General features: G+C 38.6%; 1 protein-coding gene across 1 annotated transcript in view; it reads left to right on the forward strand.

Moving 5' to 3' along the window:
* Window positions 1–19,883, forward strand: part of il16 (interleukin 16) — a 119,180-nt gene that overhangs the window by 63,148 nt on the left and 36,149 nt on the right. The window contains exons 11-16 of the mRNA XM_069661528.1: window positions 7,750–7,823; window positions 10,729–10,975; window positions 13,904–14,021; window positions 14,244–14,376; window positions 15,720–15,807; window positions 18,300–18,523. Of these exons, the coding sequence (XP_069517629.1) occupies window positions 7,750–7,823; window positions 10,729–10,975; window positions 13,904–14,021; window positions 14,244–14,376; window positions 15,720–15,807; window positions 18,300–18,523 (884 nt within the window). The remainder of the gene's footprint in view (window positions 1–7,749; window positions 7,824–10,728; window positions 10,976–13,903; window positions 14,022–14,243; window positions 14,377–15,719; window positions 15,808–18,299; window positions 18,524–19,883) is intronic.

The raw sequence follows: 19,883 nt of genomic DNA on the forward strand, positions 1-19,883 counted from the left end.
AAGTAATAGCTTTTACCTCAGTGATGTAAATACAATGTAACCTCCTCCCCCCCAATTCCCCCCCCCCCCCCCCCCCCATTCCTTTTTCCTTGTTTTTTTTAATTCTTATTTTTATTTATTTATTTATTTATTTATCTTGTGTGGTCAGTTTTATTATTATATACAGACTCTGTCTAAGTACTTTTTGTTTTGTATTGTTCTGGTTTTATTTTTTGTAATTGTTCTTTGTTCTTAAAATATGCAAATCTAAATCTAATAGGGTATACAAACATGTTTAATACTGACACCAATGTGCCTGATGTAAGTGCCTTTGTTATTCTTGTATACACATCAATAAAAATATGAAAAGCCATGTGGTCTCACAGAATTACAAAAATGACCATGACCTCTTAATACCACAGTGCTTGTTGAAGGCACAACAGGTATTAAAACATGTTTGCAGCACAGAAGTATGCCAAAGGAAAGTCAATGAAGATGCTTTTTCATGGTGGACATGCAACCAGTGCTCAGCGTATCATAAAATAATTCCTGAGACCATGTACTGTAACAACCTAGCAGCATTTATTCAGGGTCTGGTAGCAATTTACCACCTATATCCAGTTACTCTTAAATTGCTGGACATGAGCTTATCTATCCTTATACTGCAGATAATAAAACACTTTTACCCTATACCCGTATGTACCCTAAGTACATGAAAATAAAGGAAACGGACACTTCCATTCAACAGGATGGAGTTCAAAGCTAATAAGTATAAATGCAAAAATAAACTGAACCTCAGTTTGATTTTAAGTATAACCCTTGCTTGTATGCAAGAAAATACATTAAAATGAAAAATACAATTTACTTCAAATAACTGACTTAATCAGTCAATCAAGTAGGTATTATTTTACCCTTTAAACATAATCTTTTCTCAGTCCATGAAATAGCAGAACCGCAACAATTCTAAATCCAAAAGCATCTCTTTAGTAAGAATCTAAAGGAGTCCTTCAATCGTCTTTAATCAGGGAATAATATGCTGGCCCCCAAAACAATTCTGTGTGTATATGTCTAAAGGAAATATAGTAGAGATACTGTATGTATGGATAAGGATTTGGCACCCCACACCTCAAATGGTAAAAAAAAAAAAGAATCCTTCCTGTATTTATTAAGACTATTTTGCCAGAGTAAACGAGACTCTTCTGTTTTGGTGGATTGCCGCATTCTTTCAAATTTATGCAACATTTGCTTCAAGTTACAAGTTTCTGAGTCATACCATGGAGCTAGCCTCTGTCGTTTTTCTACGGGTGCAATCGAATCTAGAGTACTTCTCAGTGAAACCTCCATCACTACAACAAACTGATCAAGCTAAGAAGGACTAACATTAGCATAAGAGCTTTCTGTAGTAAAGAGATGTGTTAAAGAATTAAAAGCAGCTGGAATTGCTTCTTTAAATTTAGCTACAGCCCTATAAGATGAACATCTTGTGAGTGTATTTTTGTTAACTGGAGAGTAGTCGGTTAATAGGACATCGAATGTTACTAAATAGTGATCTGATAAAAGAGGATTTTGTGGAAAGACAATTAAGTTTTCGGTTTCAAGGCCATAAGCTAGAACAAGGTAGAGGGTGTGGTTAAAGCGGTGAGTAGGCTGGTTTACACTTTGAGAGAAGCCAATAGAGTCCAAAAGGGACATCATCGTCATACTAAGGATATCATTATCAACATCTACATGAATATTAAAGTCACCTACAATAATTAATGATAGAGATCTGATAAAAAACTCAGTGTATGGGCCAGGAGGGCGGTAAACAGTGGCGCAAAAAGGGGCTATGCAAAATATGCAGCGCATATGGGCGCTGCCCAAAGAAGGTAAATTCCGACCTATTTTAAGTGTAAACTTTTTAAACACGTAGCCAATACGCTTGCGGTCCGACAATGACTAGGTTATGTTGTCATAACAACAGTAAGCAACAGCAGCCCCTGCTTTGGGCGCCCCTTCCCCCTGCCCCACGGTTCGGCACGCAGGTGATCCTAACGCCTGTTAAATCCCTGTGCAGAACAGTGAACAGAGAAAGTGCAATATGATGTGTTTTTCTCTGATGTACAGTTATTACAGCTGTGGATTTGATGTAGCGTGATGCAGAAGTTGACGACCATGCATCGATGCAGTGACGGAACGTAAAGTTTTGTGAGCTCAGCAGCTGCCGCAGCGCAAACATAGCACTGCAAACAGGAACGTATCAGACCACGGAGATACATCCTATTACTATAAAACACGACAGGCATGTTTTAATATTTCTCGGAAGGTGTGCATATTTCCCTGCACACTGGCTGCTTTGTATCAAACAGGGCTTCCACTTTTTTACTTTCACTCTCACAGTGTTAGCTTTTATTTTCAAAGTATCAGCTGGTGGATGCTTTTGATTACAATCGGTCACTTAACGTTAGTGACTGATGTATTCGTTAACACGGGCAGGCGCGTCGCACCCGTGGGTGCTGCGACACCTGCACGTTCGATAAAACATAATCCCATCCCCCACCACCACTTTTTATTGATGAAGACCTATTGGTCAAGTCAGATTGACTGAATTGCAATCCAGCCAATCACAGCCGTTTCAACGTTTGACCATCTCACTGGGCCAGTGAAGAGTAAAGAGCTGGAGCAGAGTAAAGTTATGTGAGTGCTGGGGCGCTGGTTTAGCTCAGAGCAGGCGCCCCATATGCAGAGGCTACAGTCCCCGATGCACTGATCGCGGGCTCGACTCCCGGCCTGCCGATCCACTTGGTGCATGTCAACTCCCACTCTCTACTCTCCACATTTCCTGTCTCACTTCATCTGTCCTATCTAATAAAGGCAAAAAGCCAAAAATATAATCTTTAAAAAAAATAAAAAAAAGTTACGTGACTGCAGGAACGGACCTTGTCACACATTGCTGGCTGTCAAAATAGGGTTGAGCCAGGTCCAACTCAATGCATAGGGTTAGAGGCGCATTGGGCGCCATGTTCTGGGGGGCACTGGTTTGAGCCTCAAACGTTTTGAATGTAGCCCCGGGTACGATTAAATATAAGCCTACTGCCAGATTGCCACCTTCACTCCCAACCTTCTCTCTGCATGCTCGCATTTACGGTCACTCTGCCGCTCTCTCTCTCTTACTTGCTTAACCACTCACTGTGCTATTCCTGACACAAGCTACAAAGAGAGAAAAGGAGAAATGTCAAAACTCAAACTCGATCTTTTAATAGTGGGGATGGTAAGAAGTCAGTCTCTTGCTCTTCCCTCTTAATTATGATGGATAGAAAAGACAGAAGAGATAGCAGATGATGAGAGATGCAGCACTACATTGCATAAACTAGCTGAGAATGTGTATTGTTTCTATGAATGAAGATAAACCCTTTTAATATCACAATTAACTAATGTTAACAAATACATTTCACATTTTTCCAACTCAATGTTAAATGATAGCAGTTAAGGCAACCTTTTTAAAATCAATGATACAGTGATTACTTTGAATGATAAAGAGTACATGGAATTTCGTCAAAATAAAGTTTTTTAATATGTCTAACAACTGAACTGTTATAATGAGTGAAAGAGGCAAGGGCAGCAGTCTATGAATTGTACCTTTACCGTCCCTCCGCTCCAGATCCCACCAAGAAGTGCTGGCGCTGTGGAAACCTGGGTCATAAAGCCAAAGAGTGTCAGAGTGAAAGTGAGTGTTCCCTGTGTGGACAGAAAGGTCATACTTTTTGCAACTGCCCCATGTCATTTGCCAACAGGACCAAGAGATAAACGTACCCCCAGCCAAGGTGGCTTCCCAGCCTCCACCTGCCCCTCCTCAATCTTCTCTTGCCCCTCCTCAGCATATTCCTGCCACGTCACAACCTCCTCCACATGGAGATCCTCCTCCTGTACCATCTACAGCTGCCCAGCCTCAGTCTGCAGAGCCAGTTGTCTCTCAGATGCAATCAGGCATCCTTCAGACCCCAGATTCAGCTGTAGAACCTCAGACCACAGAGGATCTCATGTTGAGACTCCTCCTGACTACAGCGATCACAACTCCTTTCCCATTAACTCAGAGAGTAGTGACAGCGTAAAAAGTGACGAGGATGATGATGCGCCAGATCATTATGAGAGTGCCAGTGACAGCAAGGATTTCAGCACCTCCATCACCCTTGGAGTACCAGACACCAGCAACCCTGTCCTCTCCCCTGGTGAAGTGGAGGTGATTTCCTCTTCCTCCTCTAGCTGCCCTCACTCTGCCCCCGGGGAGTTCACACCTGATGCCCTGGAGTCAGTTGGTAAAGGGCTCAAGCGTCCAGCCTCATCGGCTACTTGCGGTAGAGAGAAATTTAGAGATGATAAAACCAGTCCGAAGTAGGCTCTAACTTTTATCTCCATCCATGTGCTTATTAAAAGTAGCAACTTGGAATGTGACAGGTCGACAGTCTAGTAAATTGAGAAAAGAAAAGATTAATTACCTACTTGATGCAGACCTTGATTTATTATGTTTACAAGAGCTTCGACTCAAAAGCAGCACAGACGCGACAGATGTTTGCGGCCTGTGGAATAAAGGGGTCTCTGTGGTCTTTATTGGGGAAGATAGCACCGATGGTGTGGGTATTTTCTTTAAAAACAACGAAGTAACTATAACAAATCGAAAAGGATATTATACCAGGCACACTTCTCCTGGTTGATTGTCTTTATCTTGGTCAAAAGTTTCGGATTATAAATGTGTATACGGCACCGGAGAGAACAAAGAAAATGCAGTTATTTAAAAAGTTGAAAGAGATAGTAAATGTAGGTTTTAATGTAATATTAACTGGTGATTTTAATACTGTCACTGATGATAAATGTCTCAATAACACAGATCTACTAAATGAATTACAAAGTGAAATTAAGAAAACCATGGATTTAAAGATTTTTGAAAAATCAGATGTTAAGATTTGGGAAGTACTGAGAAACAGACTACAAAAATTCTTCTGATATAAGTGTTGAGAATTTAACCCGATAAAACTCTAAAAAAAATAGTACGATGTTAATATGAAGAGATATGTCGAACTCAAGTGCAACAAAAAAAGGTCGGAAGAAGAAGAAAATGCAATGTGTGAACTAAAAAGTAAAATTGATAATGTCAACAATTAATTATTATTTAATATGCAGAACATAGTTGGAAGTGATGTTAAAGGAAATACAAATCATGCAAGCTCTCTGATGGTCTCTGATGATGACGCCATTCTCAGTTTTTTAAACACCATTGATGCTTATGATCCATCAACCTTTTCAGATCTTTTAGCTGACTTTCGGAGGTATGAGGTCATCACAGCCATAAGTCAACTTAACAGGGGAAAATCCCCGGGTCCTGATGACCTGCCGGCCGAATTTTATAAACTTAATCTCGATGACGTCATCAATGTCCTAATGTCTGCTTTCAATGAAGGCTTTAAGAATGGAGTAATGCATGACTCCTTTTATCATGGTATAATGTGTTTGCTTTAATAAAAAAGGTGAGGAAAACGAATTAGATAATTATAGACAACTAACATTAATGAACACTGATTATACGATTTTAGCGAAGATGTTAATGTATAGGCTAAATGACATTCTTGAAGCAATAATAGAAAAAGAACAGACATGTGCAATCAAAGGTCGCCTGATGTGGGACAACCTTTGCACTTTAATGTAAAAAAATCCTGGGGGAGAATCCCCCAGACCCCTCTGCTGGGGGTCTAAGCCCCACAACAACACATTGTAGAAATCTCTGTTGCAATATCAAATCTTATATTCAAGATAACTGTGTTGCAAAATGACATGCGATTTATTTACAATTACATATTGTGTGGCAGATTTTTTTTTACCATTTAAGGTGTGGGGCGCCAAATCCTAAACTCGCCTGGGGCACCAAAATAGCCAGAGTTGACTCTGCTCATGTCCTACCCTTAGAAGCCTCCCACTTTTAAAATCGCTGCTCCACCCCTGCCCACCGGTAATACGCACATTCCGTTTCATAGCACAGTCCTGGGTCCAAAAGCTGAAGATCTAATCCCAAAATGAAAGCTCACTATTTGTTGTTTTGTTGTGACTCACTCAACACTGCACGTGCATATTTTTATGTACTCTTGATAAAAAAAAAAACACTTAAATAATATGGGAGTTCAACTCCACTTGAATTAATTATTGAAAAATTGGCAATGTAAAGTAATAAAGACAATTTTAGGATCCAATACATTGTTTAGTTATATGGAGATGCACCTTGAACCCTTTTTTTTTTTCTGATCCAAAAAAATATCCGATCTGTGACTGAAAACTGTGAAGCGATCCGAACCGTGAGTTTTGTTATCCAGAACACCCCAACTACTAATATACAACTTGTATGTTTGTATACTTGTTGTATTGAGAATGATTAAGAAATGTGAAATGTGATTAAAAAAAACAAAAAGCATAAAAACGTCTTTGCCATATGCTATCCCTTATCGTTTGTTATCTATCGCTAAAACTAAGATTTGGTCTCGGGTTGATTTGAAGACTAGAATTGAAAATAGCTGCCATTCCACCACCTCGACCAGTGTCTTGAGGAATATGAGTATAAAGATTACTGGGAGGAGTGGATTCATTTAAGCTAACATATCCTTCCCACAGCCACATTTCAGATGATAGAGATCTGATATTAAACAGAACACATTTATTTTTCATATTTTTTGGCACAACTGTAGTTGTAGTTTTAATTTTAATTCGATTTCTATGATTTACTCCTTTTTTTAAAGTTTTAATTAATTGTAATAAAAGGTAATAAAAGAGAAGCGTGTAGGACTGCAGCTCTGCCTCCTGGTCTCAACTCTGGCTTGTCAGGTTTAATGACTAACAAACTTAGCCATATTACGAGACAAAAGAGCTGCACCATCCAAAGTGGGATGAATGCCATCTCTCCTGATCAGACCAGGCATTCCACAGAAAGTCTGCCAGTTAGGCTATCTATCACCATAAGCCATTTTATTGCCAAAACATAATCAAGTAGTGTTTTGTAATGTATGCAACATAAAGTAATATATGCAGTACTTAGTTTAACCCAAAGATTTTTTTCTAAACCTTATTAAGTCATTTGTTTCCCTAAACATGACTAAGTAGTTTTTTTATCCCATAATTAAAATCACACAATGTAACTGTACTTAACATCACACAATGCAACTGTACTTAACATCACTCAATGTAACTGTACTTAACATCACATAATATAACTGTACTTAACATCACATAATATAATATAACTGTACTTAACATCAGACAATGTAACTGTACTGAACATCACACAATGTAACTGTACTTAACATCACATAATATAACTGTACTAAACATCACACAATGTAACTGTACTGAACATCACACAATGTAACTGTACTTAACATCACATAATATAACTGTACTTAACATCACACAATGTAACTGTACTGAACATCACACAATGTAACTGTACTTAACATCACATAATGTAACTGTACTGAACATCACACAATGTAACTGTACTTAACATCACATAATATAACTGTACTTAACATCACACAATGTAACAGTACTTAATATCACATAAAGTAACAGTACTTAACATCTCATAAAGTAACAGTACTAAACATCTCATAATGTATAAGTACTTAACGTCACATAATTCTGGCAGACAAAGGCAAATGTGCTGCAGCAGCCCAAATATTTCGGTTGCTGTGCCACAGAGTAGATATACAGCTTTAAATGCTTTCAGGTCTCTCTGTTTCTGTGTCTGTGCAGGTGATGAGATCCTGGAGCTGAATGGAGAGTCACTACATGGTCGGTCTCATGATGAAGCTCTGCACAAGTTCAAAGTATGGCAACTACATTATGATCCTCAGAAAATAGTTCCCAATCATAATAAGGGAGAGCCAGTAACACAAAAGTGACCTCCTGATCCCCATACATTCATACAAAAACAAAGAAAAGAAAAGAAAAAAACAACTTACAAAAACCTACATCAACTAACTTACTGCAATATTCACCTAAAGGATATGGTTAAAGATAAAGAGTGAATACAAGGGAATATATGAAACACCCAGCAGTGGCTTTTTTGTTCGAAGTTTAATCCAAAAGGCAACTGGACTTGGTTGAAGCTCTTGAAGAAGTTTCACCTATAAGCCTCAAGAACTTCGACCAAGTCCAGTTGCCTTTTGGATAACGCTTTGAATTACCATGACCTGGATGACTGAGAACCTTCACAGACTTTCTTGCGAAGAAGAATAAGGATCAGGCATTAGGCAAAACATGAGTGGAGTGAATGTTTTATTATTTTGTATTATGAGTTATAAGGTAGAAATGACAAGTATGAAGTAAAACATAATGTATTAGTCAGGTATGATAAAAATGTAAAAATTAAAGAAAATATTTTTTTCAAATTGAGCAATAGTCTTCCACAATTTTGATTTCCGCTTTTTTACATATGGGAGCTGCCCTCCCCTTTAGCAAATAGTGCACAGCCTGAGATCCTCAGGCAGCCTCTCCCCACCTCACATTAACAACTAGGCAAAGGCCTTCTGAAGGGATCTTCTTTTAAATCATATTGAAAACGTATTTTTATCAGAAGGCTTTCTTGAAAGTTTTACATTTTACCAATAGTCTGTTTTTTTATTAGTTTTTTAGTTTTTATTAACTATTGTTTTAGGTTGTACTTTTTTTCTTCCTATGTCTTTCTGTTCTATTTTTACATTATTGTGTATTTTATTGGTCGGTTGTCATGTTTTATAAAGCTGTATATAGCTGTATTATAAAAATGTTGTATATGAGTATCATTCAACTTAATTCTAAACATTCCGGCTCTATTCACTAAGTGCAAAAAAATAACTTCCTCCTCTGATAAGTTATTTTTTTCATGCCTGGCAACAATACTGAAGGTGTAAATGTATTCTCAATATTTCAAGTCTATTCTGTAATTACTGTAATGAAACTAATACTGGAACATTCATAGGCAGATTCAATCTAACACATGAAAACATGTGGTGACTATTACTGCTAATTGTCCAACACATGCATGAATCCCACATACACATGCATGTGAACAACAGAAAGGACCTGTAGGAACACAAGTCACAGTATCTGCATAAACCATTTAGAGCTAAATACCCAACCTCATCTAATTTGAACCAGCAGATTTAGGCAACATAATGACTCTATCAGCATAATGAGGGAATGTTGTTAGTTAATGTATCTGGGAAATCACAAAAATGTTCTAAATTCAATTATCAGTAAAATGTTAAATATTGAAGAACTTGCTTTGAGGTTAGGGAATTAATTGTAGTCTTGTTTGATGGAGGAAAGGTCAGCAGAGACTTTAAATACCAAAACCAAAGTGCTTTCGTTGCTTAAATCCAACCCAGAGGACTCAGGATGCTCACCTCGATCTGCGGAGTCATTTTCACTTTAATTTTGCACTTTGCACACTCGCCCTCCACCACTATCTTGCTGTGACTCCAGTGTAGTAGATTGATGTAGCACCTAATTCAGAATTGCTACAGTTGGAAACAACTTTGTAAAAAGGTAAAATTATTTCTAGGACTAAGGGGTGATAGTTCTAATGGTGGAAAGTTACTACATGTATTTACTCATGTGCTGTCAATTTTAGTATTATAATTGTGCAACCTTTTTGGGGGCAGCAGTGACTCAAAGGTGGTTTGTTCCCTGTCCCCTTCTGTACACACGTTAAACAGGAGGAATAATGAAGCAGAGGAAACTTGCTGCCGTCTGACTGGTCGATCTTGCTAGAATAGCAAGTTTAAGACCACTCCCTCAACAAGACAGTCCTCTGACTGCAAGCGCTCTGCTGCACTCTAGTGTCTGGAGTGGTATGCATATATATCTAACACTAAAGCCTTGGAGGACTAAATTAAATGGCTATAATATAAACATAATGATTGATAAAATACCCAAAATTACATTTACAATTACATTTCATTATATCAAAATATTAACATACACTACATTTACTACATATTTTATGCTAGTCATTTCAGCAACTTTTATGCTGCTGGTTGAGAGCATTATAAGGAAAAATCCTATAACATAATACGGTAAGTTGCCCCAAAAAGTAAAAAAAAAAATCAACAAAAGTTGGATAGTGAATTCAATCCATGAAAGCACTGTTTAGGGGACAGAAATGAAAACCCCTGTGTAGGGGGGCTATGGGGTGTGCGTGTACAGGGCCTTTAAGAATCTTGATACAAGTCATATGCTTTTATGAAATGTCATTACTTGAGATTAAGTACAAAACAGGTTGTTGGCATTTTCTGCAACTCTATCAGCTACAACATTTAAATGCTTCTTATTTTTAAGAAAAGACTGTCCTCAGAAAAGATACAGCTCTAAAGGGTGTCTGTGCAGAACTCAGATCATGTTCTTTGTAAGAGGGCGACCTTTTAGGTCTAGCTAGGTTTTCTTATATAGTCACAAACATTAATTTTCACTGATTTTATCTGATTTTTGCAAATGCCTGATGAGACTCTTAAACTTGTAACATATAAGCATTTTCTCCATATATTTTACTATATATTTAATTGTAAGTAGTAAGGTTTTTGATCATATGGGTGAGAGAAGTTGTACAACTAAGGATTAAAAACATTTTAAACAAAAAGTAACAAGGGAGAAGTACTGGACTGAAGTTGTTTTTTTTAGACAGCCAACATTTTGACACGCATTTAGCATGGATTATAATATGTAATCTTTCTTTTAAATGTGTTTGTGCAGCAAATCAAAAAGGGCCTGCTGACTCTGGTGGTGAGGACCACTCTGCGTGTAGGGGCCCTGTGTGGTCAGGCACAGGTAGCTCATTTATGCAGGTCGCGCTCCCTCAACTCCACTACAGGCATGGCGAGGGTCAGTGCTGACATGGGCAACTACAACTACCAGAACAACACTTGCAGCAACACACAGAGCGAGGGGCAGCTCACTAAACCCAGAGACCGCATCATGATGGAGATCATCCTGCGCAAAGGTTAGCCTCAGACTCAGAGGAAAGTAACAATATGTTTATTTTTCACAATCAATCAACTATTGAAATATTTTTTATATTTCTTCCTTTAAAAGTTTCCACTTTCTCTTTCTTAATTATGACCATGGGCCCTCAAAGGGAGTCAAACACCCCTTGACAAGTAAAGACACGTCTGTGAAAAATCTTTTGAATCACGTTTTGGGAACTTAAATAATGAATGACATTATTTGCTTTTCTGAAATAAATAAAGATAGATAGATAGATAGATAGATAGATAGATAGATAGAAGCGAAATTTGGCCCTCCAGCTATGTCTGCAAAATAAACGCTGTCATTTCTTGATTCACTATCTGGTGACTCAGTTTTACTGTAAATAGTAAGTTACAAAGGAGCTGCATTCTAGCTTACTTCAGCGGTATGAACGTGAAAAAACAAAACTTGTCTTGTGAGTCACTTGTCTTAAGTTTGCCAAAACCAGCAGAAGGGAAATCTACAGCTGTGTCAGTGCGCATGTGTAGCTAGCTAATTCAGCTAGCGAGATGGCAGAGACGACAGCGTTTACTTTGTGGAAATATTTCCGTTATTTTTCTTTTTTGGGCGAAAGGGACGAGAACAACCTGACAGTGAAATGTAAGCTGTGTCTGGAGGATAAGTGCTTGTCAGCTGTGAAGAGCTCTACTTTAAATGTGAAGAAGCATCTGCAGCTAAACACAGCTCCACAACAATGGTGGGACTAAGGGCCCTTGTTGTATTGTTGTCATGGAAACAGCTGTGCCTAATACTTTATGTCTCTGCCCAGTTCACTGTCAGATTGTTAGCATAATAAAGAGCTGTAAAGGTTATATTGCATCTGTCATTCCTGTTATTAGGCTGAAGAGTTACAGATTGTGATCTGTAATCGAGGCTATGAAAATGACGGTAGAGTCAATACATTCAAAGGTAGATGTACAGTAGGCTACACGACGCCCTGACAATATAACCCACATGAGTAACGAGTCGCAAAGGGGGTTTAATTTTCGGTAACGAAAGGTAATCAAATGCGTTACTTATCTGCATTACACTATGGTGGCATCACACGCCTGGAAACAATATGTGCTATTAAATCTAATTTTAAAAAAGCTGACCTCTCTATGTATTTTGTTTCTTAAATTACTTACTTAAATTACGCTACATACATTTTAATATTAATTAATATATATTAATCAATATCGCTGCCCGAATGTCTTTGGTTACACTGGGATATTTGATATGAAAACAGCTCATCAATAAAGCAAGCAGTATCAAAAGTTACAATTATCCATTATAATTAACGGATAAACTAAAGGATAAAACCTGTTTACTGCTACAAATACCAGTTACTGAAGAGGAGATAAAGACACAGAGACTGGAGTTCATATACTAAAGTAATTTCTTCTTTTCAGTTTCAAGCAGTGATTTAACAATCAATTTCAATAAACAATAATTTGTCTGTGAATTCATAATTCCTTCATAAGGCAGGGAGAGTGCAGATGAAGCAGATAAATAACTCTGTCCTCACTGTCAACTAAACTACTCCGAGACTACTAAGAGATATAATGAATAATCATATTTTAAATAATGTTAGAAAAAAAAAAAAAAACATTTAAAAAAAATTGTTGTCCTCACCAATGTTACAATGAAGATTTTAATAGCTCTGCCTCACTGGTATTTCTGTAGCTGTTATTATTTGTGTGACATGAAACCATGGTTACAGACATTTCCTGTCTCCGCCAGAGTGAAAGGAGTTCGTCTCAGAGCTTGGTGCTGTATTTAATTCCTGCACCTAAACGAAGGGTGCTCCGTTCAGCTGTGAGTGTGACGTCAAATGGAGTTCACTCTACAACGGAGTGGGAGTGGGGAGGGTCCAGTTTGAGAACCGAGGCCCTGGTAAAACACTATGCACTCACACACTTACCAGGAACATGCCTCAATGTCCGCGAGTCCCTAAGTGTGGAGATTGGAATCGAGTCACTGTAGCGTCCTGACAGGTGGGCATGTTGGAATAGCTGCTTTGAATTGTTGGACAATGGACCTACGTTTAATGTGGTTGAATATTCCTGCAATGTTGTTGAGTCGTTGTAATAAATGATGTGTTCTGTTATTGTTGTTATAGTTGGCATGCAGCTGTGACATGCATTTATTTTTTTGTGGAGAGGTTGAACCTTGAGCGTGCACGGGCAGTCGCATATGACTGGGGGCAAATCTGAATTGGAAAGATCTGGATTATATTAAGTTACATAGTATTATATGTAAACTACCAACCGTTTGAGGTAGGGTAACAATGCTCTCAAACCATCCTACATGCAAAATAAAACAAAAAACAGACATTGATACAATTATTTTCTTTTATTATATGGACTCAAACATCCATGTCACAAATGGTACAGTTATTATCATGAAGCGGATACTTGTCAGAATTCAGTATCGCAAGACGTACGCTCTCATAACAGGGTCTGATATTGCCCCTCTTTATATCAGGATGAAGTCTAGCACCATGGTGGGGGATGTGGACCTCTGCTGCTCTGCCTTTATAGCTGCTCTTTATTTGGCAAGGGAATATGGAAATATATCATATGAAATAATATATCACACTAATTAGATTAACTTATCCATCTTACTTTCACTTCTGTGACAAATGACTTCCTGTCTTTATTCCTAAATTCATAATGGAAAAATAAAATAAGGAATGGGGCAAAGTGGACTGGATTTTGTTGTAAAGACAGCTTATACTTTAGTACCCCAACCTGTACAGCCCTCCTCTTTGAATTAATGTGACACCGTGAGTTGTTCTCCTTGAGGGACAACAGTTCGAGGAGCACCATCATTCTTAATTTTTAAAGTCAAAAGAACCTTTGAAAGAAATTTCTTTATAAAAGTATACTAACAAAAGTGTATATGCATGTGTACTTCCCAGAGGCTGGAGTTGGTCTGGGTATTGGATTGTGCTGTGTTCCATCTGGTGACGGATGCCCTGGGATCTACATCCACAATGTCTCTCCTGGATCTATTGCACACATGGATGGTAGACTTCAGTAAGAGGAATTACTACAGGGGTTGACCAGGGTTGGAAAGAGCATTTAAATGTCCACTGTAATTAAATTCAGTAGTTCATGCAAAGGGGGAGAAATGAGTCACTTAATAAGAAACTGAATACTGCTAGGACAGTGTGTAATATAATATGGGAAAAGAAGCAGAGTACTATCGGCCTTTTCTTTTCTCATCACCTTCTGCTGAACTTTCCCTCCTTTCTTTAGGCGTGGAGATGAGATCATGGAGATCAACAACACTGTGGTATACAACATGGCACTGAATGACGTCTACACAGTCCTGAGCCAGTGCACACCAGGTCCAGTCCACATTATCATCAGTCGACATCCCGACCCCAAAGTATGCAACGTCTCCACCACATTTACTGTGCACATTTATGGGCTAAGTCTCAGTCTCAGTCTTAGTCAGGCAATGTTTCTGCTGGCTCAGAGGTAATGACGCTCCTGGGTTCACCTGTGGGACTTTGCTGCTAGCATGAACTTACTCTGTCCTGTTACTCTGACGTCAGCCAGGAAAATCAAGAGTTACAACCAGAGCCAACCGTGGACGTCACACATGCAGCACTGTCTGGATATCTGGGAAGTGTTCCCCCGCAATTACAGTTTATCGCCATAGGTGCCGCCAAAGAGAACGAAACTGAGATCTTTGAGATTACAACTTAAACAGGAACAAACAAACAAACAGACCTTGACAAAACATTTGTATCCTCATGCGTCCGGGCACTGTCTCACCTTCTTTCCTTGTCCTTTTTGGGATCACCTGGTATTGAAAAGTAATAAACATAAACTACGTTTTCACATCCATGGTATGACATGAGAGTTTATAAAACAAAACATGTTTCAAGAGGAATAGCAGAGAAGTATTAAATCATGCAAGAATGTCTCCACATCATTGGTGTCCTGGTTGCAGAGACTTGGCTGACACATTCACATTACAGTATTTCTGTTTACAAAAACCACACTGATCACCAGACATTATGTCAGAGTATTAGTGCCAATCAGAGGTCTCCTCTCTCTGGGATATTATCTGATGGAGTTTGAGTGCAGGATGCAAGCGTTTTACCTATGTATTTTTTTCTAGTGAAGTTGGCCTGTAGTATGTTTGGGACTGATTCTGAGGAGATGTAATGATTGTGAGAGAGCTGTCACTGGCTTTAATTACAGACTTGCTCATTTACACAATCAATATGTGCAGGCTTTGGAGATGCGCCGGCCGGGGTGATTGTTTTTCATACACAAAATCCATATTAACATATCCATTTAATAACACTAAAAAACAATAAAAATACTGATATACAGTACACTCAACCAGTATGCACCAGTACTTAGAGTACAATACAATTCTTGTTTCTTGCTACAACTAATCTTAATAGAAAATATCTAGAATAAAATGTGTGGCAGCTGTTATTTTGTGGTCATGCAGGTAGAAACAATACTCACATGACTGCACAAGCCTGATAAGAAGGGCCCTACAGCCCATATATTTGGTGTCATATTCTGCTGTGGTAGTAATAACTACATCTTTGGTTTTAAAGCTCAAATTATTCTTTTCTTTTTCCCCGGAGGAATTTACAGGAATGTGGAGACTTTCAAATGCTCATAATTTTTTCCTTTTTTGACCGTCTCTTGAAAAAAATGTCACTGCTTGTCATCACCACTTCTTCTGCACTCTGTGTGTCACAGGTATCAGAGCAGCAGCTGAATGAAGCCATCACTCAGGCAGTGGAAAACAGCAAACTGAGAAAGGACAGGAGCCAGTGGAGTATTGATGGTGAAATATTGATATGTTCCTTTTTCATTTTCCACAGTCACATATCACCGTCCATGGTCGAGGCTGGGCTGGAACTTCCACTACTTTTCTTATGAAGCATGTTTTCCACATGCTTGACTTGTGTTTGCATATCTTTGCATTCCTTCTCCTCTTTTTCAACAACATCTAGCCACATCTACTATTCATATGCAAATAAGTAGTGAATTTTAGGTAGTTTTTAGCATTTTCATAAGACTCACAAGAATCGATATCAATAAGTACCTTATGATTAATAATTTGCACTCGTTGAATGGGCACCACCTCCAATTAGGAGGAAATTAAACAAATAGAATTACTATAAAAATCAGTCTCAATATCTTTTTGGTAAGATCTGAACACATTGACTATATTCTGCTTTGAGAAGTATAGACAGACGATGACTTTTTGGCAGTAAATTAAGCCTTTTATTTATAATGAAATGATGATTAAAAGGTGAATAAATGAGCATATAACAGACAATCAATATAAAATGGTTAAAGAAATTGATACCTGATTGGCAAACAGAGAAATAGAAACTTGGTGATAGTGATAAAGAGTGATTTAATTTAGCCTATGGAGAATAAACAGAAGAATCGGATGTTAATTTAAATCTTTAAATTGGGAATGGTTAAATTTTAAAATATTATCCGCTATATCAACTTTTGATAACAGCAGTGTCGGGTGTTTTATGCCTACTTGTTGCAGCATTGTTAGAAGGCTTTGGGTCCAGTGGCTGCTCGCTCAACAATAGATCTCCACCTGGTGAAAGGCCATTGTTGCTGCTAGACACATACAAGGAGTGATGTTTTTTTAGCTGGTGTGGGCATCCACCACAATGGATCAGTAGAAGTCTCTGGTTAACCGGCTGGTCCCGCGTTCAATGCTGGTTGTCAAAAGCCGAAGGTGGATAAAACTCCTTAATTAACTTGTTTAGATCACTCAAAAGTAATTTCGCCGGCCGAACGATAACACTTTCAAATTATAGAAGCGAGCTTACTGATGTGTAAAAGAAAGTTTATAGACAGACTTGCTTTGCTGAGCTGGATACACTATACATGACTTCTGCAGTCGAAGAAAAAGTAAAGGAAGGAAAAGAAAAGGTCTGGAGAAAAGAATTAAGATTAAGAGAAATATATGAGGCTCCTTGGTGGACTGCAAAAACCGAAAGAACGGACAAAAGAAAGTTTGTGGTATTATCAGTGTCAGGACTCGTCACTTAGTGGGCGTCTCCGGCTCTCGTTTGTCAACTGCCAAACTTTCTTTGTCTTTGAATTAAGAATTTTCCTCTACAAACACGGAGTTAATTGTTTACATGTTCTTTGCGCAAGAGTAACATATTATTTTATCACTGTCAACATAAAAGGTTCAACAGTTATTATAAGCAAACACATTGTATGAAAATAAAAGCATAATCATAAACACATGCTAACTACAGCAAACAAAATTCAAGCATTATAGGCTATCAAAGTTGCATACAATTCCAAATTGATTACTTTTCAAGATCTAACTTAATCATTACCAAACTAAAAGAAATAAAAGTTAAATGACTTGTTTGAATAAAGACAGTCTGATAATAATTTAGAGATGTATTGAACACATCCACTGGATGACAGTGTGACCACACGGTAGACTACACATTATTATTGCATTTTAGTATCTCAGTGAAACTGTAAGGTGCAGATGTGAGAATTGAACCATTTTACTGGGAAACACAAATAGTAATGAATAACATCAACTTGATTACTGAATGATTGGACCACAAGTTTGCCTGAATTTAGAATTAATCAAAAAAAAAGTACCTCTGAGCACACACAGGAATACTTTCAAATTTACGACGTGTGTGTGTGTGTGTGTGTGTGTGTGTGTGTGTGTGTGTGTGAAGATGATAGAGTGAGAGTCAGATAAACACAGGAGAGCCAATCATTGTCATTCAGTGTCCTTATGAACAAAAGTCTTGTTGGTTCCCTTTGTTTTGGCTGAGGTTTTTCAATCCTTCCTCTTAACACTCCAGTCTTTTCACAAGAAAGTGTTTCTTTGTTAATTACTGGTTTGTGGATCCATGACTACCATCCCAGGCGTGACCTGAGAGGTATGAGTGATCCGAGCGTCCTATTGTTAATTCCGTTATCTCGCAAAGCGCTCTCCTCCTGAGGGGTATGGGGACCCAAGATCTGGGCTGGCAGGCGTTACTTTTGTCACTTTTATTACTTTGAGTGCAAGAATCCGTGAGAGGACTCCAGGAGGTCTGTTCAAACATCCTCCCTTGTAGTAATTTAAAGGTCCATCCAATGAGAATGCTTTTGAGTTAAAACTCACTGATATGTGGTCACTAGGGTTACGACACTAGTGAGGTCCCCCCCTCTGTCCTCGCTACAGTATTTTTAAGACATTTACAAAAAACATGGTTGTTCCTGCCATCCCTTCACTACACCAGTAGAGTAATTGCTTACTTTTATTTTTTTTCCTTGTCCCAGGGCTGCGTAGACTGGAGCCTTGCCCTCACAGCCAGCAGAGATGTGAGCGTCGTCTGGAAAGGAGATTCAGTCAGATCAGGGTTCAGCGAGCACAGAAGACCATGACCCGCTCCTGCAGCGAATACACCAACAGCCACCAGCACAACTGCTGCCTCGGCATCCACAGTCTCCACAACACACACAGTCACCTATCAGGCTGTGTCCACAGCCTGGACACACCCAGGGTAACCTAACATACTGCAGGTGGAATGATGAGGGGGAGAATGTTAACACAAGGTTTAAAATACAGTTTGTGGCATTATTATACAGAGCGTAAGTCTGTATTTTTTTCGCCCGAAATTGATGCACATTCGAAAAGAAATACAACCTCACATTCTGTCAATCACGTTTACACACCAAATTTCATCCGTTATTAAACTTTTCAGAACAGGTTTGATTTTCTGCGTTTTTTCGCATCCATTAAAAGCCTTTAGAGAGTTGTTTGACCACTCAGAGCCACCATACATGCAAAACGTTATCATCAAAATAGCATCTGATGATCATTCGTCTTCCAGTACAAAACACTTCAACACCAGACGCATTTGAACAGCGCAAATGCATGGGCATGGAAGATGTCAGTTAGAATGTTGCCCATAGTTTCAATGCTGTATAGTTTAATTTAAATACATTGTGCTGTATTATATCTTGTAAACACAATACTGAACCAAATATTGTTATACACTTAGCTTTACGTATTGTCATATAATTTACTACTAGGCAATAAGGCAGCTCAACCATTACGCATGACTGGATCTAATGTGATCTCCGTCACAGCCTAGAAAAACTGATACTATCAGCTCTGGCAGAAAAGTGTGATAAACAGACTGATCACAGGACAAATCTGGATCTGTATGTTTCGGTGTTTTGAAGCTGTGCCCTGAATATCCGCAGATAGAGTCTCAATTTGGATTGCCTATTAAACTCATTGGGTGTGTGTCTGTGTGTCTGTGTGGGTGTGTGTGTTGGCATGGGTGTGTGGGGCACAATTGTCAGTGCCACAGGTAGTTATGTTTGAGGATTTTAATAAATCCAGCTCTTCACTGCTTGAGAGTGTGTCAGTGCTTGTGTTTCTGCGCGTATTAGAGAGAGCGCACACTGAAGTGAGCTTGCATGATGCAGAGCTTGTGGTACGTCTGGAGTTTTTGGCCCATGCAGAGCTCGAGCAGGAATCACCCTGAGGTGAAGCAGGCATGCAAGAGGTAGCAGTGAGCGTTTCCTCGTCTTCTGGAATCACTAGATTGACTTTATTCCGAAAGGAGACAAGACTTAAGGAAGACAATATTTTAGTTTTTTTCTGACATTTTCCATAGTGTAGGCTTCATATCTTAAACTGAAGGGGCAGAAAATACACCGGAGGTGGCAAAATTCTCCCCATGCCCCCTCGTTTCGCCGGGTCCAGAGTGTGTAATAGGTATATTGCGGTTGTATAGGGCCCATGGTCATGATAACCCGTCCATGAGTCCTGACTGCTTGACAAATCCATTTTTTCTTGATTGCGAATTTTCGGATAGAAAATGAAAACGCATAGAATAATAAAAGACTCGT

This window comes from Semicossyphus pulcher, unplaced genomic scaffold (assembly GCF_022749685.1).
Source record: "Semicossyphus pulcher isolate SPU_LCO1_2020_fin unplaced genomic scaffold, fSemPul1.0.p SCAF_1, whole genome shotgun sequence".
Lineage (NCBI taxonomy): Eukaryota > Metazoa > Chordata > Actinopteri > Labriformes > Labridae > Semicossyphus > Semicossyphus pulcher.